This window comes from Podarcis cretensis (assembly GCF_951804945.1).
Source record: "Podarcis cretensis genome assembly, chromosome: 15".
In the NCBI taxonomy this organism is placed as follows: Eukaryota; Metazoa; Chordata; class Lepidosauria; order Squamata; family Lacertidae; genus Podarcis; species Podarcis cretensis.
The window spans coordinates 34,545,441-34,573,037 of NC_137185.1; the positions used below are offsets into that span (position 1 = coordinate 34,545,441).

Here is a 27,597-nt window from a genome sequence, read left to right on the forward strand (position 1 = left end):
AACAAAGATAAGTATAAATAATAGTTATTTATGACATTTCTGGGACGCAGGTGGCGCTGTGGTTTAAAGCCTCAGCGACTAGGGCTTGCTGATCGAAAGGTCGGCGGTTCGAATCCCTGCGGCGGGGTGCGCTCCCGCTGCTCGGTCCCAGCGCCTGCCAACCTAGCAGTTCGAAAGCACCTCCGGGTGCAAATAGATAAATAGGGACCGCTTACCAGCGGGAAGGTAAACGGCGTTTCCATGTGCGGCTCTGGCTCTGGCCAGAGCAGCGATGTCACGCTGGCCACGTGACCCGGAAGTGTCTCCGGACAGCGCTGGCCCCTGGCCTCTTAAGTGAGATGGGCGCACAACCCCAGAGTCTGTCAAGACTGGCCCGTACAGGCAGGGGTACCTTTACCTTTACCTTTATGACATTTCTAGCTTGCTTTTTCTCCCAAAGCAACACAGGGGCAAACAACACAATAACAAAACAATGCAGTTTAAAATGAAATGAAAAACGTATTTAGATCATTTAAGAACATCTAAAAACACTAATAGCATTTCAAAACGCTTAAACTTAAATCATATACCCTCAAAGCTAATGACTTCAAGGTTGCCAGAAACAGTATATTTCAAATGCCTGGGTGAACAGGAATGTTTTTTTTTAAATCTCCCTGGAATTTTAAAAAACAGGGTAGATAGATACACCTAGCAGGGAGAACATTCTACAAATGGGGAGTCACCACCAAGAAGACCCTGTCACGGTCAACGCCAACCAGGCTGCACCCAGATTATAAATGACATCTATAATGCAGCTGTTTGTGTGGCGGACATCTTCTTCATTCTCATCCGCAGAGTTCTGTGATGTCTTCAGAGTTGAAGTGCAGTAGAGGCCTGTGATGGGCACCGTGTGTTTTAAGCTCCTCTCTTTCCATCTCTCTGTCTGTCTCTAGGATATGCTGCAGAATTCTCCTAACTCAATGACTGCAGTATCCGGCAACCCCCAAGGAATCGTGGTGCCCGCATCAGCACTGCAGCAGGGGAACATCTCCATGACAACAGTCAACTCACAAGTTGTGTCAGGTGGGAGGCGTGGAGCGTACGTCTGACCATGTTAGTCGCGTCTTTTGCATGCTTGGCATTTTTAAACTCCCTCAGATAGTTAGCTCTGAATTGTGCATAATCGTGAGGAAAACCCGGGGAAACTGGCTGCATAAAAAAAAACACCACACCTCTCATTGCACTCTCCATTCCCCTCTTAAAAGCCACCACCATTCGCCCACAGAACCACTCTAATATCTCTCTCACATAAATACAGAACTTCTAACACACAAATCACTTGACATGTGCATTGTTGGGCTTTTTTGTAATATTTCAAGGGGTTTTGAACAGCCCGTTTACCTGAAGGAGCGTCTCCACCCCCACCATTCAGCCCAAACACTGAGGTCCAACTCTGAGGGCCTTCTGGCGGTTCCCTCACTGTGAGAAGTGAGGTTACAGGGAACCAGGCAGAAGACCTTCTCAGTAGTGGCGCCTGCCCTGTGGAACGCCCTCCCATCAGATGTCAAGGAAATAAACAACTATCTGACTTTTAGAAGACATCTGAAGGCAGCCCTGTTTAGGGAAGTTTTTAATATCTGATGTTTTATTGTGTTTTTAATATTCTATTGGGAGCTGCCCAGAGTGACTGGGGAAACCCAGCCAGATGGGCGGTGTAAAAATAAATTATTATTATTATTATTATTATTATTATTATTACTACTACTACTACTACTACTTACTACTACTACTTTCTGTCTGTCAGTGGAGGGCCACAGCTCAGTGGTAGAGCATCTGCTTTGCATGCAGAACGTCCCAGATTCAATGCCTGGCTTTTACATACAGGGCGGAGAGGTACTCCCTGCCCAAAACACTAGAGGCCTACTGCCAGTCAGTGTAGACAGTAGTGAGTTAGATGGACCAACAGTCCTAGTAAAGATTCCCAGAAAATGGCCTCGTCTGGTCTCCTTGCACTGTTTCTTGAGGATGTCGGCACGTCTGTTAGAACCATACCTCTGTGAAACCTCTGAATTCCATATGCACCCAAGTATTATGATGAGTGAAGTGAGCAAACAGGTAGAATGTTTTCCGGTGGCAAACCAGACCCTGCCCACTGTCGGTGGCTGGCATCCTTGTGGAGCTGTGCCTGTTCTTCCCCCTCTCCTCCCACCCCACTATTTAAATTTTTTCCACAGCACCCTAAAGCAACACTAAGGTACTTTGTGGGACTGTGAGAAGTTTAAAATTGTGGCTTCCCAGGGATTGCTGATGTAGTCCTCATGGTACGGCAGCATGGCTTACCTGGCTTCCCAGTCCCAGAGTCATTGCCGGTTACCAAGGGAGGGTTTAGGAGGTTGGTGCAGTGGAGGTGCAGTGGCAGGAATGGTGGTTTGGCTCTGCCACTGCACCCATACCACACCAGACTCCCTGCTGCCTTGCCCCTCTCCATCTCAGTAACCCACAGTGACCGCAGAATTTGGAAACCAGTTAAGACGTGTCACCATGCCCCTATGGCCTGATAGGTATCAGGCAGCATTCCAGGGCCTGGAAATGGCTCTGATTCAAATCAAGTCAACGTGTGGGATGGGATCGTTCCCCTGGCCCCTCCGTGTGCTATTTCCCTGCAATAAGAGAGAGTACAGATTGCAGAGAGAATCCAGTTTGCACATGGATAGACCCTGTGCAGGCTCTGTTTGTGCTTCCCCCTCCCTTGTCCACACATTGACTTTACCTGAATTGCCATCTGAATAGGGCTAGGAGCTCGTGAGCAATTGTTATTCAAGAAGCATTCTCTTGTCAGGAAAGTGACACAGGGGCCTCACTTTCGATTCTTGCTATATTCCTTCCCGGCATGAAAATGGTGGATTGGGATCAGGCCTTTTGCTTTGTAATTGAGACCAAATCAGATTTACACACACACACACACTTCCTGCTGAAATGTCACAGCATTCCTGTATCTGCAGCAGATTATTCTACCCAGTCCCATCTCATTCCATTCCACCTAGTTTGGTAGCAGAGCATCTCCTTTGCATGCAGAAGCTCTACGGTTCAATCCCTGGCATCTCCAGGTAGGGCTGATTGAGACCCCTGCCTGAAATTCTGGAAAGCTTATGCCAGTTAAGATAGACAATATTGAGCGAGACGCTCTGATGGTCTCCCTTGACATGACAGCTTCCTTTGTACCAGAGCATGGACTCTGGTGGTTTGCAGAGTCTCCCTTCCCCGTCTAAAGGTGTTGCCACTTTCTTCTCCGTTCCTATCAAAATGAAGCCAAATTCAGATGAATCAGTTTAAATGTCCTGGAAATTATTTAATAATCATAATAATAATTTATTATTTATACCCCGCCCATCTAGCTGGGTTTCCCCAGCCACTCTGGGCAGCTTCCAACAGAATATTAAAATACAATAATCTATTCAACATTAAAAGCTTCCTTAAACAGGGCTGCCTTCAGATGTTTTCTAAAAGTCTGGTAGTTGTTTTTCTCTTTGACATCTGATGGGAGGGCATTCCACTGGGCAGGTGCCACTACCGAGAAGGCCCTCTGCCTGGTTCCCTGTAACTTGGCTTCTTGCAGGGAGGGAACCGCCAGAAGACCCTTAGTGCTGGACCTCAGTGTCCGGGCAGAATGATGGGGGTGGAGACACATTCACCTCCCTGAAATTGTTTATTATTATTGATAAATTTGTATTTGTATATTATGTGAGGTAGGTTAGGCTAAGAGACGACGACTGACCTAAGGTCACCCAATGACTTTCATGGCTAAGTGGGGATTTGAACCCTGGTCTCCCAGACCCTAGTCCACCAACAAGCTTACCACAACACCACACTGGCTTAGACTGTGGTGGATATGTGTTCATATTACTTTCACCACACTAGCGGTGCAATCCTATGCATGTCTGCTGAGAAGTTAGTTCCACTGAGTTCAGCAGAGCTCAGTAATTGTGTGTGTCCATAGGACTGCAGCCTTAGAATGATACATCTCCCTTCATCTTCACCTGGACCAGGGAACCTGGCCCTCCAGATGTTGTTCGACTACTGTACTCATCATCCCTAACCATTGATCATGATGCAAGCTGGAGATCAATACCATATGGAGGGTCTCTGGTTTCCCATTCCTGCCTTAAAGCCTTTATGTCTGTCTTCATCCTTAAACTGTCTTTAAAAAAAATTCTAAGAAAGAACATAAGTAAATCAGACAAAATAAAGTTTCTTAGTTCCAAAGAAGACCAGAAAATGCAATAAGCTAAACTGGGCACTGCCATCTATTAAGACAGATTGTCATAGAATGAACAAAACAACAACAACAAACAAACAAACGACAGGCTGATTTGAGAAATGCTATACCAAAATATTGTTCGTATAAGAAATAAGTGTAAAGCATCTGTCAATCAATATATGAGTCTGATTGTGTTTGTCCATCAAATGCCTGTATTTGTTCAGTCAATTTCTCCATCAAGGCTAAATCCTAAATCCTTCTGTGTCCACTGAGGTGCAAATTCTTAGTGGTTTGCTAAAAAGACCAAACAAAAAAAAAATGTTGTCTGTGACATTTGTCTTTACCCTCCAAATGGGGGATCCTGCAAGAAAAGTCTTGTGGCTTTAGCGGGATGGGCATGATTCTGTTTATTTTTTCTCATGTCTCTCTGGAAATATACTAAATCCAAATAATGGATTTAGATCCATTATGTTTTGGCTGGTCCTGATTTCTAAGACCACTGGACAGCCTTTGGGATCTTTCAGGTGAAGATGGCTGTGGGGATCCCTTCTGATACAGGTTTCCCCCACTGAACTTTCGATTCAAATGCATGAGGCTGGTTGAAACTTCTTCTTTTTTCTGTTCTGCCGATAGATTTCAGCTGTCTTCCTAAAATTCTGCTGTGAAATCCTGTCTCTTTGCCAGGTGGAGCCCTTTACCAGCCTGTAACTATGGTAACGTCTCAGGGCCAGGTGGTAACCCAAGCAATCCCACAGGGAGCCATTCAGATCCAGAACGCGCAGGTAAGACCAACCGCCTAAGAGAACTGGGGAACCAAAGAGGGCGAGGAGATCACTTAGGCTCTGGTTTGTTTGGAAGCATTCAAAATGGAACTCAGTCTAAGACTTTGCAGATCTGGATCTATCCTCTCAGAGAGGAGAATGTGGCGTAAGATGCACTAGGGGTGATATTAAGCTGCCACATTCAAAACAGGGCTGTTTCTCCTGGCAGACAATCTTCTTCCAATGAATATATGTAGAATATATGTATATTCCAATGAATATATGTGGGTGGCACTGTGGTCTAAACCACTGAGCCTCTTGGATTTGCCAATCAGAAGGTCGGCGGTTCAAATCCCCGCGACGGGGTGAGCTCCCATTGCTCTGTCCCAGCTCCTGCCAGCCTAGGGGTTTGAAAGCAGGCCAGTGCAAGTAGATAAATAGGTGCCACCACGGCAGGAAGGTAAACGGTGTTTCCGTGCGCTCTGGTTTCCATCACAGTGTTGCGTTGCACCAGAAGCGGTTTAGTCATGCTGGCCACACAACCCAGAAAGCTGTCTGTGGACAAACGCTTGCTCCCTCGGCCTGAAAGCGAGATGAGCGCCACAACCCCATTGCCGCCTTTCACTGGACTTAACCCTCCAGGGAAGCGACGCATGTGGCACTGTGGGTTAAACCACAGAGCCTAGGACTTGCCGATCAGAAAGTCAACGGTTCGAATCCCCGCGACAGGGTGAGCTCCCTTTCCGTGATCCCTGCTCCTGCCAACCTAGCAGTTTGAAAGCACGTCAAAGTGCAAGTAGATAAATAGGTACCGCTCCAGCAGGAAGGTAAACGGCATTTCCGTGCGCTGCTCTGGTTTGCCAGAAGCAGCTTCGTCATGCTGGCCACATGACCCAGAAGCTGTACACCGGCTCCCTTGGCCAAGAAAGTGAATTGAGCACCGCAACCCCAGAGTCAATCACGACTGGACCTAATGGTCAGGGGTCCCTTTACCTTACCTTTAATCCTCCAGGGGCCCTTTACTTTTTTAACCTACCTTGGCTAGGCCCAGGTCTGCATAGCTTTAGCAAGGTGGTAGCTTCATATGCCTTCAAAGCATAAATTGTAAGTACCCATTATGGAAGGGAAGCAAGAATGCTGTGCTTTAACATGACCTGAAGTTCCACCCCAAGGTGATAATGGGAGAAGTGTACAAACCACTGGCCAAGCTGTTTCTCTAATGCCACCATGGGAGATGTTGGTGGGTAGCCTCAGCCCCAGGATCTTTTGCAGTTGGCCCCAGTTCTCCTGCTTCTTAACCCCCTGCTTTAAAATTAACTTACCTTATAACACTTTATTTATAGGATATCCGTTGGACACTGCAAAGTGCAATGCTGGTGAGATCTCACCCATGCACAACTTTAATTTCCCAGTGGCATCAATACAGATCCATTCGCATTGCGAATGGGGGGCATTCAGTTTTTTTCGCATTTAAATGCACATCTACCCATTTTACCCATCCTAAAACAATACAGAAGCCAACATGCAAATGTTCTTTGAAATTCACATTTCTCCGAATTTTGCAATAAATTCTGCCAACCGAAGAAATGTGAACAAAAATGCATACGTTATAGGAAAGTTGGTGTAAAAATGCATATATTGGTGAAAATAACATACAAACATGCATCGTACTGGGTGAAATTTCTTTCTAGACATGTGTATGTTAAGCAAGATCGCATACAAACATGTATCTGTTAGAGAATCATGCGATAAAATGCTGATCAATTTTTACTAGGCTTTTTAAAATGTGCAAAAATGTGGCAAACCAACCCTAAGTTTGAAAAAAATGAGAGACTGGGAGGAAATTGTTCGTTCCTAATTTATATATGCAAATGTTATTGTAATGGTTCTAGGGGTTGCTCATGCGTAAACCGGTGCAACACTTGGCTGGGTTGCCTGAGTGAACCTTTTCTGTCCGGACAGCCACTCACCTGTGGCTGTCTCAGTCGCTGGCAGAATCCGTCAGTGGGCGTTTCTTGAACTTCTTCCAGCAAAGAAGCTCTTTGACGCCTAGTCTCCTCCTACTCTACCTGCGCGGAAGCCTTTGCACAAGGAGGGTGTAGGCAGTGGAGGACCCTTACTCTCCCCGCTGGTCCCTGGCAAGGAGCCATGGGACCGCCTCGCCGCTTCCCCCATCTGCCCCCCTTCTCCACTGGTGCTACGCTGATTCTCTTCCCCAGAAGATGGGCTGCCTCTCCCCATCCCGGGACGCTCTCTGGGACCCCTCCGGAGCCCGCTCTCTCCCTCCGGCCCTGATGGCAGTTCCCTGACAGTTATGCAATTTTTTGTGCACCTGTTCCCTAAATGCTTTAAGAATCTAGCCATGCCCCTAAATACAATTTTCAGTGAGTCCCCCCCCCCAAATAAAACACTACCATCTATCTCCATCCTGGGAGGCACTTAAATCACTCTGCTAATTGGAAAATTCAGAGAACAGAGGTGCGAATAATGGAGATTTTATTGTAGTAGGAAATAGCATTCCCAGTTAGTTTCTGCATCAGAGTTTTGCAGGCAGGAAATCCTTACCTACTTCTTGAAATGTGTCCCACTTATTCTTCCCCCTCCCTATTCTGTATTAATGAGAAGCAAATCATACACTGCTTGCTATATAAGCTCAGATCTTTTTTTTATAAAATAATAATAATAATGAAAAAGCGTAGGCATTGATGTACTGACATTTCCTACTGAGTCAGCACTGGCGGGACCACAACTGCACCCGATCAGTCTCTGAGCTCCTTTAAAATCTCTCTGGTCCTCTCTCTACATTAGAGCTTTTCTTTCTTTCCTTTTTTCCCTTTTTACTTAAAGCTTAATAATAATATAAAAACCTATTGGAAAAGGCATTGGCAGGCCTGTCATATCCCCCAATTCCTCGTCTTTCTCTCAGCTCGGGGATGAGGAGTGGAAAACAAAACCTGAATCTCAATTCTATTTAATGTGTAAAAGCTGTTGCTAGCTCAGATCTTAGAGTGAAATTGATCAGATCTGTTGAATACAAGTATGCTGGGAATATTGTGGCACTGGTGGAGCCCTGGACAAGCACTCCTAATGTTATTTCTGTATTGCCTGGGTAATTTATTCAGCCCAGACCTTGCAATACATCCCAAGCGGTACCTGGGGGAATCATTTATACCTGACACAGGGCTGCCATCCTGATGTTTAATTCATGCAGGAGAAATGTTTTTATGAAGAACCTTAAAAAAAAGTGTCTGTGTGTGTTTTTTTAACTTGACGTTGAGATTCCAGTTTCCTGCAACCTCATTAAAAACTTCTCTCCCCCTGCTTCTCAAGATCTTTGCATTTCCTCTTCTATTTTGGCAGCCTTAAAAAAAAAAGATAACCTGCTTCTGCTAAGAAGAATCCTATTGAGAATTTTACATTTTAACACTGATTAATAGATTGAAGGGTATTTTAAGGCTATTTACTGGGAAGTGACTTACACGGAAATCAAAAAGGCCAAAGCAGTGCCATATTAACCAGGAGGCACTTCAGACATCAGCAAAGAAGGGGCACCAAAAAAAAATATGATAAATTTCTGTTTGAAAGGATTTTGCATTCAGAAACTCGAGGGGGGGGCGCTATTTCATTTCAGCATACATGTAAGTTTTGTGTCACTTTGAAAAATCAAATTTTACTTTCCGGTTTAGTATTTTTTTCAAATTTTGAATACGGGCACCGTATGTTTTTCAGTACTTGGGGCCTCCAACACTCTTGATCCAGCCCTAGATGAAAGGCTGGTTCACACAACAAGCAAGCAGCTTGAGTTTGTTCCTCTCTTCGCCTCTCTCCATGGGTGTACCCAAACTTGCATCGTGTGAACTGGAATACACATGCACTGTTGCCTGCACTTGAGTTGCTGGTCAGCTGTTGTCAAGGGATGTTCCCCAGCTTCCCCCTCCCCAAAACTAAAACAGTGGACATTTGCTTATTAAAAGATAGAAGCAATTTCTGGCCTGAAGAATTAGGGCCATTCCGCACTATTATATGGCAAGAGCAGATGCAGAAGATTTAAGCATTCCCCCAGATTGCATTTTCAGGTAGGGCTGCAGGTAGGTAGCAGCAGAGGTAGGATGCAAACATCATTTCTTAGAAAGCCTCTCCTCCTTACAGAGGGGAGGGTTGTGAGCGGGAGCTGTTTCCCGCATTGGCAGGGGGCGTTTTGGCCCCTGCCCAGCTATCCCAGCTGCTGTGCCACGCCCCCGGGCAGCCAACCAATCAGGTTGAGACTCGGAGGTGGGGTTTAGCCATCCAAATGTGGACGCAGCAGCGCTTCGCCTTCATTCTGCTGCTGGTTTTCGTCGGATCACCCACCCTCCCTCCCTTTAGTTAATTGCTTGGTTCTTGACATTGCTATGGACCTGTGGTTGGTCACCTTGGTTGTCCAAGGGGCCTGGTAGGAATTTTTATCCAACTGACAAATTGGCACCGGCCACTTGGTTTTTCGCCTAACTCATAGCAAATCGTCACAACTTTTGGTATTGACGGTTAGGCATTGGAATATGTTCATGGATTGGAGGGTAGGGTGTGGCCATCACCTACCCCTCCTCTTTATGGGTATTCCCGTAAAGGAATCCAGTGGTCGTGGATCCTGTCCAACACCCTTGCTGGTGGCTAGGGCCATGGCACGACCCCCGGTGACATTAGGGGGAGCTTTCAGTTGTATTTGCATCAACAGGCTCCTCCCACTGGTGGTTAACCCTTGATAGACTCACCCCTTCCCAAGGGTGTGGAGTCACGCTCTGTTGTTTTATCCAATGCCTAAGCCAATACCTCTCACAAGCTGTAATCATGTTTTTAGCCCATTAACCTAATAACGTGTCCATGTGACTTTCTTATTCTCAAGCGGGTGGCGGGTCCTTGAATCACAAACATAGGAAGCTGCCTTAAACTATTGCTCCATCTTAGACTTAGACTCACAATTGCTCCATCTAAACTTAGAGTTACTTTCTCCTTTATGATTCTCCCCATCTTCCAAGTCTGTGCCTCGACCCCCAAAGTGGCATTTGGAGATGAAATTTCCTGAGCTTTGCTCAAATTATTCCTTCCATGTATTAGCTTTTCTACAACCTTTCCAGCATTAATTTGGTGCAAGGATGCTTTCCGAGTAGAAAGATCATAAGTCACTCCCTGTCCAAACCACTGTGCAGATGAAGATGTACAATGAAACCACGCCATTTATGTGTGTGGTCATAATTTGATGAGTAGCATGTTCTGCCTCCACTGTTGGAAGCAGTATGCCCCAGAATGTCAGTTGCTAGAATCATCATCATCATCATTATCATCACCATCATTTATTAAACACAATCCATAGAACTCAGGGTGGTTCACAACACAAAAATACAATATAAAAAACACAAAGTACATGATAAAAATAAGGGGGGGAAACAAACAAATCAATAATCTCCAGGCAGAGAGAGCACTCTTGCACTCACTCATATACCATATTTTTCACTCCATAAGACACATTTTTTCCTCCTAAAAAGTAAGGGGAAATGTCTGTGCATCTTATGGAGCGAATGTGTGGTCCCTGGAGCCAAATCGCCGTTGCCCTGCGCTCCTGGGCTGCTCTTTGGGGGTGGGGGGAGGAGCCACGCTGCTCTGCCGGCAGCCCCCGCTTTCCTCTGAAGTCCCAGCAAGCTTTGCAAGGAGCAGGAAGGCTGACTATTACCATTCTTGATTAATAACAGTAAAATGCTCAAATTTTAGTTTATGTGACCGCTGCCAATACTGATTTCCCAGTGATAATGAAAACAGCTACATTGTAATGGAATGTCTATCCTTTTTCCATTCTCTTCATTATATACCGTGGCTCGCTTTAAAGCAGCAAAGCGGACAGGAGCCGCCCGCTTTGCTGTTTTAAATAGTTTAGTACAACATTTGAGTCAGATTTTTTTTTTCTTGTTTTCCTGCTCTAAAAACTAGGTGTGTCTTATGGTCAGGTGCATCTTATGGAGCCAAAAATACAGTACTCCTTGCAGGCTTTCCATAGGCATCTGGTTGGCTGCTGCGAGAACAGGGTGCTGAGCCAGATGGACTTTTGGTCTGACCCTGCAAGGCTCTTCCAGTCTTGCATCTTCATTCACAAGTTGATTTATTTATTTTTAACTCTAACTTTTGGCACAGCGGAAAAGCCTACTGATCTCCCTTTCTTCCCCAGCTTCTAAGTGTTCCTCCTAAGTTAGTTTTGCTCTCCTCCTCTCTGAATAGCACCACCGTGAAATCGGACCAACGTTGCGATCTGTGTCACCATGGCAACCCAGGCTCCTCTTTCCCTTTTCTTTCCCCCCCCCCTTTTTCACCTGCATTGTTGCTTAAGCTTCCCTTTCTCTTTCTCTTTCCCTGCCCTGTAGGTTAACCTGGACCTGACCTCTCTCCTTGACAGCGAAGATAAAAAGTCAAAGAACAAACGAGGAGTCCTGCCGAAGCATGCCACGAATATCATGCGGTCCTGGCTCTTCCAGCATCTTATGGTGAGAGGAGTTAACAAGAGTGTCTGAGCGATTAACCCCTTGGGATCGTTTTTCCATTAAGGAGAAGCCAGTCCAAAGGGTTTTCATGAAGTGGCTTGCTTATCTAGGATAAGCACAAACATCTTCACAATAGCCAGAGAAAGAGACTGCAGACAGGAAGCTGTGCGCTATTCTTTATCTTGTGGATTAGAGGAAAAAGCCAAGCAGCCCATTCCTAAGGATCTGCTTTAGTAGCTGTACAGTAGGTGCAAGCAGTGGCTTTTTCCGCCGTAGCTTAAGCATGCACATACTAATGGCAAGCAGGGCAGAAAAGACCTTCTTTCTCTACACTGTACCAAAGAATGACAGGCTTCTCAGGCTCTAAGGGACTCATTAGGTGCATCTGGCTGCACAGAATCAAACATCTTTGTACCCAGGCCTAGGATGTGCCAAATGTTTACCTGTTTCAGTTTGCAAAAAAAATCTTGTTTTCAGTGGGACTAAAATATTTCCTGGAAACACCTTTTTGAAACCCGTTTAGGTGTAGCTGCTTGCTGCTGTTTGTTCCTTCTCTCTCTCCTGACTTCAGTGCGGTTGTGCTCATCCATTTCTGGTTGAAGCTGTGTTTTCTTGGGCAACTTATCCTAACCAATCAGGGATCACCAAGTGAATAGAATGTCACAGCACTACATAGCCAATCGGGTTTGACTATGGGGCAACGTTACTGAGGGTAAACATAGACAATTGCCCTCAGAGTGAGGGTAAAAACAAACAAATATTACCTGCCCGTCACCCTAAGGTCCCAGTGCATGTCCCACAATGATTTAAAATACAACATTAAAAAACAATTTATAATCGCAAGATTAGGGTGGCTTCTAAACATATGCAACTCAAGGGTCAAAGGGTAAAGAAGTGCATCTTCAGTATTCGATGAAAACATTATTGTGAAGTTGCTGGGTGCATCTCTCCCTGGACTGGTCACATGGGTGTTCCCAGCCAATCATCCATGAGAAAATACTTGGAGAAACCCTTGGGAAAGAAACAACCAACAGGAGGCAGCCTTTTGCTAGCTATCCATTTTAAAAACCTTTTTAAAAAAGTAAATACAGTAGCATTCTCAATTTCTGCACTCTTCATTTCTATTATATATGTTACTAACAAGACTGAGCTATAGGTGTGTGCAGATATAGTAGTGCCTTTCTTCTAGGAAAAAAAGGTGCCACTACTCCCCATTAAGTTGTTACAGTAAGTGGCCTACTTTTAACCAGTGCTTTTATTCTAGGGGAAAGGGTGCTGGTACTGCGTACTTTTGAGTTTCCCCAGAAAAAAAAAACACCAGATATAGATACAGATACAGTGGTACCAAGGGACATGGGTGGCGCTGTGGGTTAAACCACAGACCCTAGGGCTTGCCGATCAGAAGGTCGGCAGTTCAAATCCCCGCGGTGGGGTGAGCTCCCGTTGCTCGGTCCCTGCTCCTGCCAACCAAACAGTTCGAAAGCACGTCAAAGTGCAAGTAGATAAATAGGTACCGCTCTGGTGGGAAGGTAAACAGCGTTTCCGTGTGCTGCTCTGGTTCGCCAGAAGCGGCTTAGTCATGCTGGCCACATGACCCGGAAGTTGTATGCCGGCTCCCTCGGCCTGTAAAGCAAAACCCCAGAGTCGGTCATGACTGGACCTAATGATCAGGGGTCCTTTTACCTTTACCTTTACAGTGGTACCTCAGGTTACAGACGCTTCAGGTTACAGACTCCGTTAACCCTGAACTAGTACCTCGGGTTAAGAACTTTGCTTCAGGATGAGAACAGAAATCTCATGGCGGTAGTGGGAGGCCCCATTAACTAAAGTGGTACCTCAGGTTAAGAACTGCTTCAGGTTAAGAACAGACCTCTGGAACGAATTAAGTTCTTAACCTGAGGTACCACTGCATACTACAGAGAGAGAGAGAGATCTTCTGTAGCATTCAGTGAGGCAGAACGTGTGAGGCACTGCTGCCATCCCTGCTTCCTAGCACAGCAGGTCACGGTCGCTTACTGAGGGCAGGCGCAGGAAGCTCAGCATGTCATGGCAGTAGTGTTGGACTGGCTCTACTAAACTGCACCAAGCACCCCATGCCTTACACCTCCCCTCTCTCTCTTGGTAAGTGGTAGCGACCCGTTGTGTTGGAAAGCCAGGAGAGCAAGAGGGCCCAACCCTCCTCCTCCTTCTTCTTCTTCTTCTTCTTTTCTTCTTCTTCTTCTTCTGTGATCACTCGTAGCCGAGTAAGATTGTCTTCCATAAACACAGTTTTAACAGTGAGTCTGTAAATGACTGTGGAGGCCAATTCTGGATCCACACGTCCTTCCACAGTGGGGACATTGGTTTCCATGAGGGAGTTGATCACGGTGTGGATTTGCCAAGCGTGCCTTCCTCTTAGCACGTTTCTCCCTGAATATAGATATAGATGGACCTCAGTCTCATGACCAGTTCCTGCTCTCACAGTGGCCAACCAGGTGTCTTTGGGAAGCCTGAGAGCAGAAGCTGAGCACAACAGCACTTTTTCCCATCGGTGAATCGCAGCAAAGGGCAGTCGGAAGCTTAGCACCTCTGACAGTGGAGCAGTTGTCACAGACTAAAGCAAACCTGACCTACTTATAATCCTCCACATCAAATGCCACCCATAAGTTGTGTCTTGTAGCCTATCAGGGATTCAATCAATCTATTGATCTGACTACCTTCTTTGGCCTTCGGCTGTCAAGCATGTGACAGACCATAAGACATGACTGGCAGCGTTTGGCTTGGTGTAGGCTTAGCTTAAAGGGAGAGACAGGAGATAGCATGTCAGAAAACATGGCTGATGTGAGTTCTCATACATCCACAGACTGAGATCTGGGGATCTAGATTTTGAAATCTTTACATTTTGATTTTTGTAGTTTTCGACATTTGTAGTTTTCGACTGATGTGCACATTTTTGAAAGCAGTGTCTCCTAATGTAATGCTTTTTGTATGTTAGTTCCACTGATGTGTTCGTTTTTATGCAAACCTTCCCCCAATACATGCATTGGTTGATAGGACAACTGCATTGCAAAATTCAGATTTTGAAGGAAGGTTGGGTTTGGGTTTCCTTGTTGATTCGGAAAGCACAGATTTGATAAATTCAGGTTCAAATGTGAACTGGATCAAATTTCTCCCCGTCCCTACCCCTTACAGTGGTACCTCAGGTTGAGTACTTAATTCGTTCCAGAGGTCCGTTCTTAACCTGAAACTGTTCTTAACCTGAAACACCACTTTAGCTAATGGGGCCTCCTGCTGCTGCCACGCCACCGGAGCCGATTTCTGTTCTTATCCTGAAGCAAAGTTCTTAACCCGAAGCACTATTTCTGGGTTAGTGGAGTCTGTAACCTGAAGCGTATGTAACTCAAGGTACCACTGTATTTTAAAATGTTTAAGGCATCATTCACTTGATCCATGTGGCATTTTTGGCACAAAGCAAAACATCTCCCTCCAATGCATCTTTGCCTGTTGAGCACAATAACTTTAAGAAGATCCTGGCTGCTGGATCAGACCAAAAGCCCCCCCCCCCTTGTTCTCATGGGGGCCAACCAAATGGCTATAGGATGCCCCCAGGCAGGATTCTGTGTGTCATGTCTGCCTGTTGCTTCTGGATCAGCCAAAGATAACATAGTCTCCAGCAGCCTACATTCAGCTGCTGCAAAAGTTGGGAAGGAAGGAAGAGGAGTCAAGCAATTTGCACAATGGCACCAATTATCTCTATGTCTAGAACACACGGAATATGTTCATATTCTACAATAAATGGTAGAGTTCCTCTAGAGGGAAAGCTCAGCCATGCTTTGCATTTCCCCTCCTATTTGCCAAAATTGTTGGATAGAGGGAAACGGACCATTTTTTGGAAGCGATACATGCTCTCATATTTAGGGCTATAGCTGCCACCTAGTGCCCAAGAGAGAAAATATATTCCAATTTGCTAGACAACCAACGACCATCATACATGCATATGCCAACCCACAATCTCATAAGGAGTTTTGGGGCATAATAGCCTTTTTGTAGATGTATCCTACTGGCTTGGGCTTCTTTGACTGGTTCAGGCCTCTTCATTCTCATGTGTTATTCAGCCCCACCCCCTCCCTTGTGGATCAGTATTCCTTCTGTTTCTTCTCCAATGATGGACTGAAGCTGGAATTGCCCACTTCCCTTCATTTCACTCATTTGTGTGTTTCCTACAAGACTCTGTTCCCACATCTCATTGAGAACTAGAAACATGCAGGCACCTTTTCTGGATTCTACACCAGAAAGCTTGATTTTGAGCTATAGAATGATTCATGTCTGTTCATATTTCTAAACCTTAGATGTCACCCTTTTTTTGCAAGGTCTGTGTTATGTAAACAAAGCAATGCACAACATAGAATCTAATGGCTGTGTTCGTCTAGTATATGTGCTAATCACTGGGTAGCAAAGGAAGCAGGTGACATACATATGCAACCCAACAAGTAATATCAACATTTTGAGAATAAAGGGCTTCAGCCCTAACTTTTAAATTTGGCTCTTTAAAATTCTGCTTCATTAAGTTAAGCTAAGGGTGATACAGATGTCTTTGGGGGTAAACATGGTTTATACTGGGTTTCAGTTACAAAGCTGAAAGTAAATAGAAAGCTGAACTAAATATTACAAATAAAAGATGTTAGTAAGTCAGGGGGGGAGCAGTTGAGTATAGTTACAATGATTAATGCTGGGAGTGTAACTCATTATATTACAACCTGGGATGGCTCAGCCAGTGGGATTCATTAGCAGTGAGATGTCTCCATATAAGCTACTCAGAGTAGGCCCACTGAAATTATTGGTCCCCAGTTAGTTTTGTCTATTAGCTTCAGTGTGTCTACTTTGAGTAGAACTAGCACCAGCTATAATCCACTAGGCAGGATTCAATGGCATTGTTGCACGCTCTGCTCTCTCAGTGGGCCTGTCTGCTCTGGAGGGTTGGAGAAACCCCTAGAACAGGTTTAGGGAATGTGCAGGAGAAAGGGGGGAAGTCCCATTGCGCAAGCAGACCATGTCCCCCATGTCCGTACCCCACTTTGTACTACGTTGATTTCCACCCAGCATGTTTGCAGTTTACAGTGCAATGCCCTCCTTTACACAATGCATAATGGCACCATTAATATTATAATAAAAGGTAAAGGTAAAGGCCCTCTGGACGGTTAAGTCCAGTCAAAGGCAACTATGGGGTTGCGGTGCTCATCTCGCTTTCAGGCCAAGGGAGCTGGCGGTTGTCCACAGACAGCTTTCCGGTCATGTGGCCAGCATGACTAAACCGCTTCTGGCACACGGAGGACCATGACGAGTGCCAGAGAGCATGGAAACGCCATTTACCTTCCCGCTGCAGTGGTACCTTTTTTTCTACTTGCACTGACATGCTTTCAAACTGCTAGATTGGCAGAAGCTGGGACAGAGCAATGGGAGCTCATCCCATCACAGGGAATCAAACTGCCAACCTTCTGAACAGCAAGCCCAAGAGGCTCAGTGGTTTAGACCACAGATAATTATTTAGAAAAGGGTAGGTCTATTGTATCATTTATTTAATTAGTTTTTTTATATTTTACTTATATCATCTATTTATATCCTGGCCTTCACCTAAGGACCTCAAGGCAAAATGCATGGTCCCCATCTTTCTGCTTCCATTTTATTCTCACAACAGCTCTGCGATGAGGCTGAGCGAGAGAGAGACAGTGACAGGCTCAAGTTCACCTTTGTGATCAAATGAGCATTTGAACCCGGGTCTCCCTGGTCCTGGTGCAATACTCACTATGCACTGAATCACGGATGGGGAACCTATGGCTCTCCATACAGTATGTTGCGGAACTGCAGCCCCCATTGTCCCTAGTCATTGGCAATGTGACGGAGATGGGTGGGAGTTGGAGCCCAACAACTTCTGGTGAGGTCCAGGTTCCTCATTCCTGCTTTAGATGCTGGGGACATTGGACAAGGGGGGCCGTTATCCCGCCCACGAGCTTCCCAAAGGCACCTGTCTGGCAACTGCTGGAAACAGATCACTGGTCTTACATCTGATCTTACACAGCAGGGCAAATCCTTTTTTATATATGTTTTGAGACGTGTTCTAGGAGAAGCCAGGAAAGCCTTGCTTGGATCTTGGGAGCCTGTAAAATGATACAAGGCAGGAAAATACGACACGGCAAGCAATCTTGCATGAAATACAGGAGGTGGGCTGAATGTGTATCTTATCGCCCTTTCTGTGACTCATTTTTTTAGTCATTGTTGTAAATGTGCCATAGCCTATAGGATGCTGCCTTGAGGAGCATGTTTTTTTTATTTTCCATCATCCGTTCACAACAGTTGGCTCCAACTGCAAAAGAATTAAAAGGCATTTGGCAGATTTTCCAGAGCACTATTTTACACAGCAATTAATACAGATTTATGCAATTAGCACTGTTAGAAAGAGACTCTGGGGCATTCCAGGCTTCTTGTCCCAATTATCCCTGAAGCTTTGGGGGAGAGGGGGGTCGTTAGGATGCAGTTTTTAATCTAAATGTTTTTCACATTCAGTTTGGGGGTGTGGGCGTGTGGGGGTGTTCATTTAGCGATCAGTTCAATGGGTTGCGTTTCACGGCACGCAGCAACCATTTCTCATAGGTGTAGCCCAAGGGAGGGCAGAAGATAGATCTACTGGCAGATTCCCTGGGTGATCGACAACAGTAGATCCACAACAGTGTCTGACCCCTTATTGTTTAACAACTGCAACAACAAAATGACTCCCCACCACTGAAATGGGAAGGGGAGAGGCGAACAGAAATGAATTTTGTATGTGGAAGGGCTGTGAACTCAATAATAATAATAATAATAATAATAATAATAATAATAAATTTTATTATTTATATCCCGCCCATCTGGCTGGGATTCCCCAGCCACTCTGGGTGGCTTACAGCATATATAAAAACATTTTAAAAAATCAAACATTTTTTTAAAGAAACAGAATATCTTATGCAGACTATAATTAAACCAATAAATCAACAGAAGATCATATCATAACCATAATAATCAATATACAGTTGTACCCGAATTAAAATAACCACCAACCCCAACTAAACATTTATTTTTATTTTTATTTTTTTCAGTTTTACACATTTCAATAATTTTACAATCGTTTTACCATTTCAAAACTCAACTTCCTTCCCCCTCTTTCTGCAGTTCCTTAAATTTTTTTCTGCGGTTCCTTAAAATATTTTTTATATTTTCTGCATCTTCCAAAATTAACTTAATTTACTCATTTATTCATCTGCTTTAAATATATATTCTTATAAAACTACCAGTTATTACAGTAATCCTGCCAAATGTTCTTATCTTGCGCAGGGGCCATGCTAATCTTTTCTGTATTGCTACAATTTTAGTATTTGTGCTGCTGAAGCGAGCTCAACCCCAACCCAACAAAAACAAAACAGAGGAACCAAAATTAAAACCAGTTTAAACATTTTAAAACATTTTAGCCAGCTGCCCCAACCCAAGAGTTGTTCCAGCAATGTCCCTCTGGCTCCCAGGAGCCTCTTTAACTGTTCAAGGTGAGTCTGGGCCCCGCCCCCTAGGCCAGGTGGAAATGGGTCATGCAGCAGGGAGCGGTCTTCCTTAGGGAAGTTTTTAATGTTTGATATTTTATCACTTTATTATTATTATTATTATTATTATTATTATTATTATTCTGCTGGGAGCTGCCCAGAGTGGCTGGGGAAACCCAGCCAGATGGGCAGGGTATAAATAATAATAATACAGTGGTACCTCAGGTTACATACGCTTCAGGTTACATACGCTTCAGGTTACATGCGCTTCAGGTTACAGACTCCGCTAACCCAGAAATAGTACCTCGGGTTAAGAACTTCTCTTCAGGATGAGAACAGAAATCGTGCTCCAGCAGCACGGCAGCAGCAGGAGGCCCCATTAGCTAAAGTGGTACCTCAGGTTAAGAACAGTTTCAGGTTAAGAACGGACCTCCGGAACGAATTAAGTACTTAACCTGAGGTACCACTGTAAGGGGTAGGGATGGGGGGAAATTTGATCCAGTTCACTTTAACAACAACAAAATTACTATTATTATTATTATTATTATTATTATTATTATTATTATTATTCCAGTACTCACGGCAGCAGCGATGTCCCTCCAGCCTCCCTCAGTCCAGTTCTGGTCCTTACAACAGATTGAAGAACAGGGTGCCTCTCAACCATGTTCAGCAGCTGTTCAGAGGCAACCTGGTCTTTCATTCCCAGAGTGGGCCTTTTGCACCCGGCTCCACTTACGGATCTCAAGGTTCTAGTTAAACAACAAGGACACCGAGTGGATGCAGCAAGCCTGGAGTCTACCCTCCCTTGCTCTCGTCTTCCTGTTTTACTAGAGACGTGGCCCAAAGGGACATTTAAAGAAAACACTTTGCATGGTAATGTGTGACTTTTAAAAGCTCGCAAATGCAACATTCCATGAAAGCCAAACAGGATTGTTTTCAGGCCTAACTGGTAGCAATCTCCAGGGGCATAGGAAGGGGTGTGAGAGCGATTCGTCCCACCCCAGGTGCCACCCTGACGGGGGGTGACAAAACGGCCGGCAGTACTCACAGTGGGGCCTGCAGCGCGCATGAGCCACGCATCTTGGTGCCTGCAGGCTCGTGCGCTGGCTGCTGGCTGCCTCCCCCCCCCCGGCTGTGGGGCAGCTGAGGCCCCGCAGTGGGCCCATCCCTAAGGGCACCATGCACCCCACCCCATCCCTCCTTAAGGACGCCACACGGCACCCATAGGGACGGGATGGAGCATTCAGCGCCCATAGAGACGGGCCATGCTGCCCCTATGGGCGGTTCGCCCTGCCCCTGGGCACGCCGCCCCAGGTGCCTGAGAGGCTGCCTCCACCGCTGGCAGTCTCACCATGTTACCAAATGTGGAGGAACTGCAGAAGGTCCCATGTTCAGTTCGGGCATCTCCAGGCAAAGTTGTGAAAAGATTCCTGCCTGGAGACCTAGAGAGCCACTGCCAGTCAGTGTAGCCAATACTCCTAATACAGTGTAAAGGTAAAGGGACCCCTGACCATTAGGTCCAGTCGTGGCCGACTCTGGGGTTGCAGGACTCATCTCGCTTTATTGGCCGAGGGAGCCGGCATACAGCTCCCGGTTCATGTGGCCAGCATGACTGAGACGCTTCTGGTGAACCAGATCAGCGCATGGAATCGCCGCTTACCTTCCTGCTGGAGCGGGACCTATTTATCTACTTGCACTTCGACGTGCTTTCGAATTGCTAGGTTGGCAGGAGCAGGGACCGAGCAACGGGAGCTCACCCGGTCGCAGGGATTTGAACCGCCAACCTTCTGATCGGCAAGTCCTAGGCGTCCCTACTAATACAGTGTAGCCAAAACTAAATAGGGAAATGGCCCGGTGCCCCATCAGCGCCAATTTCAGGCAAGATTGTGTCCATTTGGGGTGTGATCTATTTAGAATTTGGTGCCACCTGCCAGGGCATGCAGTGGCAGCAGAGCAGGTGGCGGCAGCAGGTATCGTGGTGGCAGAAGCAGCAGCAGAGGCAGGGCAGCACTTCCTGTTTCATCTCAAGCAGCCAGTAGGTATGATCCTCACCTGGGAAGTGTAGTTTGCTAAGGGTGCTGAGAGTTGTAAAGAGACCCCTATTCCCCTCAGAGAGCTACAATCCCCAAATAATAATAATAATAATTTATTACTTATACCCCGCCCATCTGGCTGGGTTTCCCTAGCCACTCAGGGTGGCTTCCCACAAAAGATTAAAAATACATTAAAACATCAGTCATTAAAAACTTCCCTAAACAGGGCTGCCTTCAGATGTCTTCTAAAAGTCAGATAGTTGTTTATTTCCTTGGCATCTGATGGGAGGGCGTTCCACAGGGCGGGCGCCACTACCAAGAAGGCCCTCTGCCTGTTTCCCTGTAGCTTTGCTTCTCGCAGGGAGGGAACCACCAGAAGGCCTTCGGAGTTGGACCTCAGTGTCCGGGCAGAACGATGGGGGTGGAGACGCTCCTTCTGGTATACTGGACCAAGGCTGTTTAGGGCTTTAAAGGTCAGCACCAACACTTTGAATAGTGCTCAGAAACGTACTGGGAGCCAGTCGTTCAGGACCCCAAAGTTCCCTGGCGAGAAGAATTGGTTATTAAACCACTTTGGGAGTTGTGGGTCTGCATGCTTAATAAACTGGGGGAATCAATGGCTGTGGTGTGGTACTGCTTTAAATACATAGTGCAGGTGGGTCCTGAGTGTTGCTCTTGTAGAACTCAGAAGGGAGGAGGGTGGGGACAAACTAGACTTAGTTAGCTCTGCTTGGCATTGGCCATGAGGGTCTCTTGCTTCCCACCCTACCAGTCCCAAGGGACACCTGCTGCCGAATGAGAGGGAAGTTGCCTGACACATCAGTGGCATTACGCAATAGCTCTGAGCTTGGGTGCATTCTTAGATTCCCACGCGCACGTGTGCGGCCTCTTCAAAAGCAAGCAGAGCTGTCCTGCCTAGGAAGAGGTTTGCTCTTCTCCCCTCGATGGTGCTGCAGTTTGTTCGTTCAGGCTGCAGGGAGGACACTTGCAATAAATCTTTCTGTTTTCAAAGCACCTTTCCCATTCATTAATTAAATTGCACAGCCGGCAAATCAGGGCTGTCAATCAGTTTCCATTGATTTGGCAGGCGGAATCGGTTCTGAGTTGCCCAAGGTCAAACTCTGAATCATGGAGAGATCCCAAATAGAGAACCTCTCACAGACCTTCTCCCTTTGAGGCGTGGATGTGGAGGAGCTATAGGTATTTCAGCTCAAAGTAAGTAGAAGACGCGGGTGGCGCTATGGCCTAAACCACTGAGCCTAGGGCTTACCGATCTGAAGGTCGGTGGTTCGAATCCCCGCAATGGGGTGAGCTCCCGTTGCTCGGTCCCTGCTCCTGCCAGCCTAGCAGTTCGAAAGTACGTCAAAGTGCAAGTAGATAAATAGGTACCACTCCGGCAGGAAGGTAAATGGTGTTTCCGTGTGCTGCTCTGGTTTCCAGAGGCGGCTTAGTCCTGCTGGCCACATGACCCAGAAAAACTTTCTGTGGACAAACGCCACCTCCCTCAGCCTGTAAAGCAAGATGAGCACTGCAACCCCAAAGTCATCTGCGACTGGACTTAACTGTCAGGGGTCCTTTATCTTTACCTTTAACTAAAAGAAACGAGATCATTTGACAGCAATGGCACTCCTCCCCAGCATTTATTGCAATATATTTCTGCTCTGCCTTTTACAGCAAGGCCTCACAAGGCAGCTTATAATTTTTTAAAACTCTGCCAAGAATATAAGGTCCAAGAAATTCCTCCATGGCCTCGTTGACAATTTCATTTCCCAGAAGGTAGGAGAAGGAACAAGGGGGTCATCTATATTGGACCTGGTCCTCATCAACAGGGAGGAAGAGATTGACAAAGTGGAAGTACTCAGAAACTTGGGAGGGAATGATCGTGTTTCATGATACAGAGGCAAGGGAAAGCTGAGTGTAGCGCGCTCTCGCTGTGTGTGTGTGTGCGCGCACGCGCGTGCAAGTTAATATATGTACATATTACAAAATTTTATGTGATTCATTTATTTCAAAACATTAATAAACTCCTTAATTTAAATATATATATCTTAAGAGGCTTGTAGGAAAGTTATGCCTCCCATATGACACCTGCTACTCGTCTGTCGTTTATTCCAACCCAACAGAGGCTTATAGCATAAAAACAAACAGTATCGTTAAAACAAAAATGCAACATAAAATCAATAAAACATTCTATAGGGAGTGGAACCACAAGCAGAATGTCCTCAGATTATCTAAGTTACCTTCCAGGTCTATAGGACAGGTGGTGTTTCAGGTAACCTGTTTGCAAGTTGTCGTTTTACATGCGATCATCATCATGTTACTCTTAATAGTGTAACCGGTAGAAGATTGTTATAATGTGAGCTGGTCTATTGGGATCTTAGCAGCTGCATTTTGCACCAGCTGAAGTTCTGCGCAGTCTTCAGGGGTAGCCTTATGTAGAGAGCAGCAAAGTCATCCAGTCTGGATATAACTAGCGAGTAACTGAGGCCAAACCTGTTTCTCCCAGGAAAGGTCACAGTTAGTGAAGCTTCTAAAGGCACTGATACCAAATACATTTTAATTTCTCTTGTTTCATTTGACACATTTATATCCTGCTTATAACATGACTCGAAAGAAGCCAAAACCAAAATCATTTTATTTAAAAACAATAAAAGGTTAAAAATGTATAGTAAAGGCAAATCAAAAATTATTTCAAAGCTGCAAGAAAACCCCACTTTGGGCAGCACCCCAGTGAAACCTAACTAAGGAGCTACCAGCAGATTGTTTCCTTGGAAAACTTTTTCCTGTTAAGCTACATTGGGCATTTTGTACTATTTCTTAAACGCCTCCGTTCTCAGTTTCCAGTCCTTGAGTTTAGTTTACTATGACAATAGCTCGAAATCACTCTCTGCAATGCCTTAAAATGTCCAATGAGCACTTTCCCCCTCTGCTTAGATAGAAATAACCCATCAGGAAAGCATCTTGGGAAAGCAAAATTGCTCCAATATCACTTGCTATAGATTTTAGCTTAGAAGTTGTAGCTCCTCGCGAGGGCTTTAAATCAAGAGCAGCTTTTATTAAACGAGAGCCTCTTTATAAGCCAGTGTTGTACGAGTCGCTTACTGAAGATGGCATCTGAGCTAAAAAATAAAAAGGCGAAGTCCAAGGCCAGGCAGGTGGTTTTGAATAAAAGTGGGGTGTCGCTGCTGAAGGTTATTCATACCTGAATCCTTACACCAGGGGTGGTGAAGCTGTGGCCCTGCGGACGTCCTCCTTGGCCACAGGGTTGGCCACCCCAGCTATGCACCCATTTCCAACACAGATGTCTACATTTTGTGCAGTAGCACCTGGTGCCCCGTGGCACTGGCAGGGTTGAAAGAAGGGAGGGCAACAGTAGGTGGAGTCAGTGCCAATGACACAGACAGGGCCAACTAATTCTGGTTTTTCACGCCATCCTGCTCCCATCTGCAAGGGCAAAACTGAGACTAAGGAGAAGGGAACTGACTGCCTGGGCCACTCAGTTGTAAAAAGGCAGGAGTTGTGAGCTGGCTAGTGGCAAGCTGAGGCTGGTGGGGCACTGCCCCATTCTCCCTAATGGATCAGCCTCCGCTGATCACAGAACTCAGATTCAAAAGCAGACTCAAATCAGATCAGATCATGTTGCGAATCTGCAGTCCAGCAGATTCCAACGGAGGTGGTCCCAGGGTACCAGAGTTACCTCTATCCCTTTAACTTTTTCTTTTCTCTTAAAAAAAGTTCCAGTGTGCATCATCCAGCCAGCACAGGGATCCTCATCTCTGTGCACTTTGAAATCCAAGTCGCCCTGCGACTTGATGATGTTCCATTGCTCTTAGAGGGGGATGCAGGTTAAGATCATGTCTGATCTTTGTTTATACGTAGAACCAACCATGATTCTTCCATACGATTTCCTCTGAGAGTGACAGAAGCACATGGTGGCATGGGTCTTTTAAAGAAGAATTGGAGAGAGAGAGAGAGAGAGAGAGAGAGAGAGAGAGAGAGAGAGATTACACACAGGTCTTGCTCTCCAAACACGGTGCTCCCTCAGGAAATTGTTTGCTCGGCGAGCATTTGCATAACGAGTCAACGATTTCTATTGATTCCTATGGGGTAATTTCTGATGCGTTCCTGACCACGGCATCTTGACCCTGAATTGACAAAAAAGAAACTGGGAAAGCCCCCTGAATCCTTGCAAAAGGCAAACTAAGAAGGGGGAAATGCTCTCAAATGTCCAGTCTCTCCCCCTTTCTCCTACTCTCCTTCCCTCCCATCATGGTTTCTGGTGAAACGGCTGCGTGAACCAGCAAAACACAAAAAAATAAGGCTTATTTAAGGCTGCTTATTCGTTTACAGTACTACACGCAGGTCCAGCTCTTCGTATATCTGAATCTGTGGTGTGAATTTGGTTTGGTTACTAATTCTTCACATTGGGATAAGTGAATTTTCTATAATGAGCATTTGGATAGTGGGACCATGTAGTTAAGAGGACAGAGGTAACACTGCAACCACTGGACCTCCTCATAGGTATATTTGTTTATTTTAACTTCATAATTTTGTGCAGATTTTAAAAGACTTTTGCCTTTAAAATCTGCATTGCATCTGGATGGGATGAAATTAGTTCTGTCCCCATGTAGAACTGGAACTGCCTGAGAGTCATTGGGTCCATCTAATACTTACCCTCCAGTGTTATGGGGAGTAAATAGCCTCTTACCTAGACTTTGTAGCAACTAGTACCATCAACTTGACTTTTTGAACATGGTCACAGAAACGCAATTGGAATAGCACTGTGTGTTTTACACACATAGCACTTAAAACTTAGAAACATGGATGGCAGCAAAAAACAAAATCTGTTGTGATTCAGAAGCTTTTGTGGCGATAAGCTGTAAATCAAGGTTCTGCTTGCTATGCAGCAAGCAAAATTGGAATTAACGGTTCATCTACCATCACTAAGCTAGATTGCTGCTGCCCTCTGCTGCCCAAACAGTAGAACACATGTGTTTAAAGAAAAACATTTGAAAAATCTGAAAAAGTACCTGGCATTTATATATAAGGATGGAGGAGAAATTTGATTCAGTTCACTTTTAACTGATTTGCAGCTTCCAAAATTATACAAGAATCAAAACTCAGTCATCCTTTGAAATTCTCTGAATTTTGCAACCCCAAAATGTGCCCAGAATTAATATACTGGCGTAAAGTGTATGTAAAAATACATGTATTTGTGAAAATAAGTTACAAACACACACTAGGTTAGGGGAAATTAATTTGCAGAAATGTGCCTGCAAAATTGCATATATACATACATACGTACGTGTGTGTGTGTGTGTGTGTGTGTGATAGGAGAAATTTGCAGTAAAATGCTAGCGAATTTTCATGAGGACTTTCGATTTTTAAAAAACTTGCAAACTGATGTGGAAATGTGAAGGGGTGAGCTTAAGACTGGAAAATAGGGAGAAACAGAAAATTGTCGGATTTTCCCATCCCCATTTACAGACACAGAATTTCTGGAGCGTCCAAAGTATTTCATATACTTACTCGTAAGGACATAAGAGGGACGCGGGTGGCGCTGTGGGTTAAGAAGGTCAGCGGTTCGAATCCCCGCGACGGGATGAGCTCCCGTTGCTCGGTCTCTGCTCCTGCCAGCCTAGCAGTTCGAAAGCACATCAAAGTGCAAGTAGATAAATAGATACTGCTCTGGTGGGAAGGTAAACGGCGTTTCCGTGCGCTGCTCTGGTTCGCCAGAAGCGGCTTAGTCATGCTGGCCACATGACCCGGAAGCTGTACGCTGGCTCCTTGGTCAATAAAGCGAGATGAGCGCCACAACCCCAGAGTCAGCCATGACTGGATCTAGTGGTCAAGGGTCCCTTTACCTTTAAGGACATAAGAAGAGCTTGTCAGCTGGATCCGACCAAGGGCCCACTGAGTCCAACATCCTCTTTCCCACAGTGAGCTGCTAAGAGAAGCCCCCGAGTGGGACATGAGGGCAATGGGGCTCTCCTTACTCTTGTTCCCCAGGCAACTAGTATTCAGAACCATGCTGCCTTTGATACGGGAGGTAATATATAGCCGTTGCGACCAGTTGCCATTGACAGCCTTATTGTCCATGAATAATCCTTATCCTTGCAATAATCCCTTTGAAACAACCCTCTAAGATAGTAATACTAATTCCACATATTGCAGATGAGAGCCTGAAGCTCAGAGATAAGCATTGTGCAAACATTATCCTGAATGCATGTGGAGAGGCAGTCAGAGTGTGCTAGCTGGCCCACCCTCTAACCATTTCCAGCGTAATGTCCGGAAGAGCCTGCGGACACACAAACCTTATCCTATGACCGCTCGTCCATCCAGCACAGTTTCAGACAGGGCCTCTCCCATCCCCACCTGGAGACGCTGGGGATTGAACCTGGGACCTTCTGCATGCAAGGCAGATGCCCTAGCTTGAGCTGTGGTCCTTCTCCAAAGGCACGGTTGCCGAGCCTTTGAGAAACAGCATCCCCACCTAGCTATTTCAGAAATAGATGC

General features: G+C 45.6%; 1 protein-coding gene across 7 annotated transcripts in view; it reads left to right on the top strand.

Annotated features, from left to right (window-relative positions):
* PKNOX2 (PBX/knotted 1 homeobox 2) overlaps positions 1–27,597 on the top strand; it is a 456,599-nt gene that overhangs the window by 417,568 nt on the left and 11,434 nt on the right. For all 7 annotated transcript variants that reach the window (XM_079955104.1, XM_079955109.1, XM_079955105.1 and 4 more), the window contains 3 exons: positions 933–1,062; positions 4,922–5,019; positions 11,388–11,507. In XM_079955104.1, the coding sequence (XP_079811230.1) occupies positions 933–1,062; positions 4,922–5,019; positions 11,388–11,507 (348 nt within the window). The remainder of the gene's footprint in view (positions 1–932; positions 1,063–4,921; positions 5,020–11,387; positions 11,508–27,597) is intronic.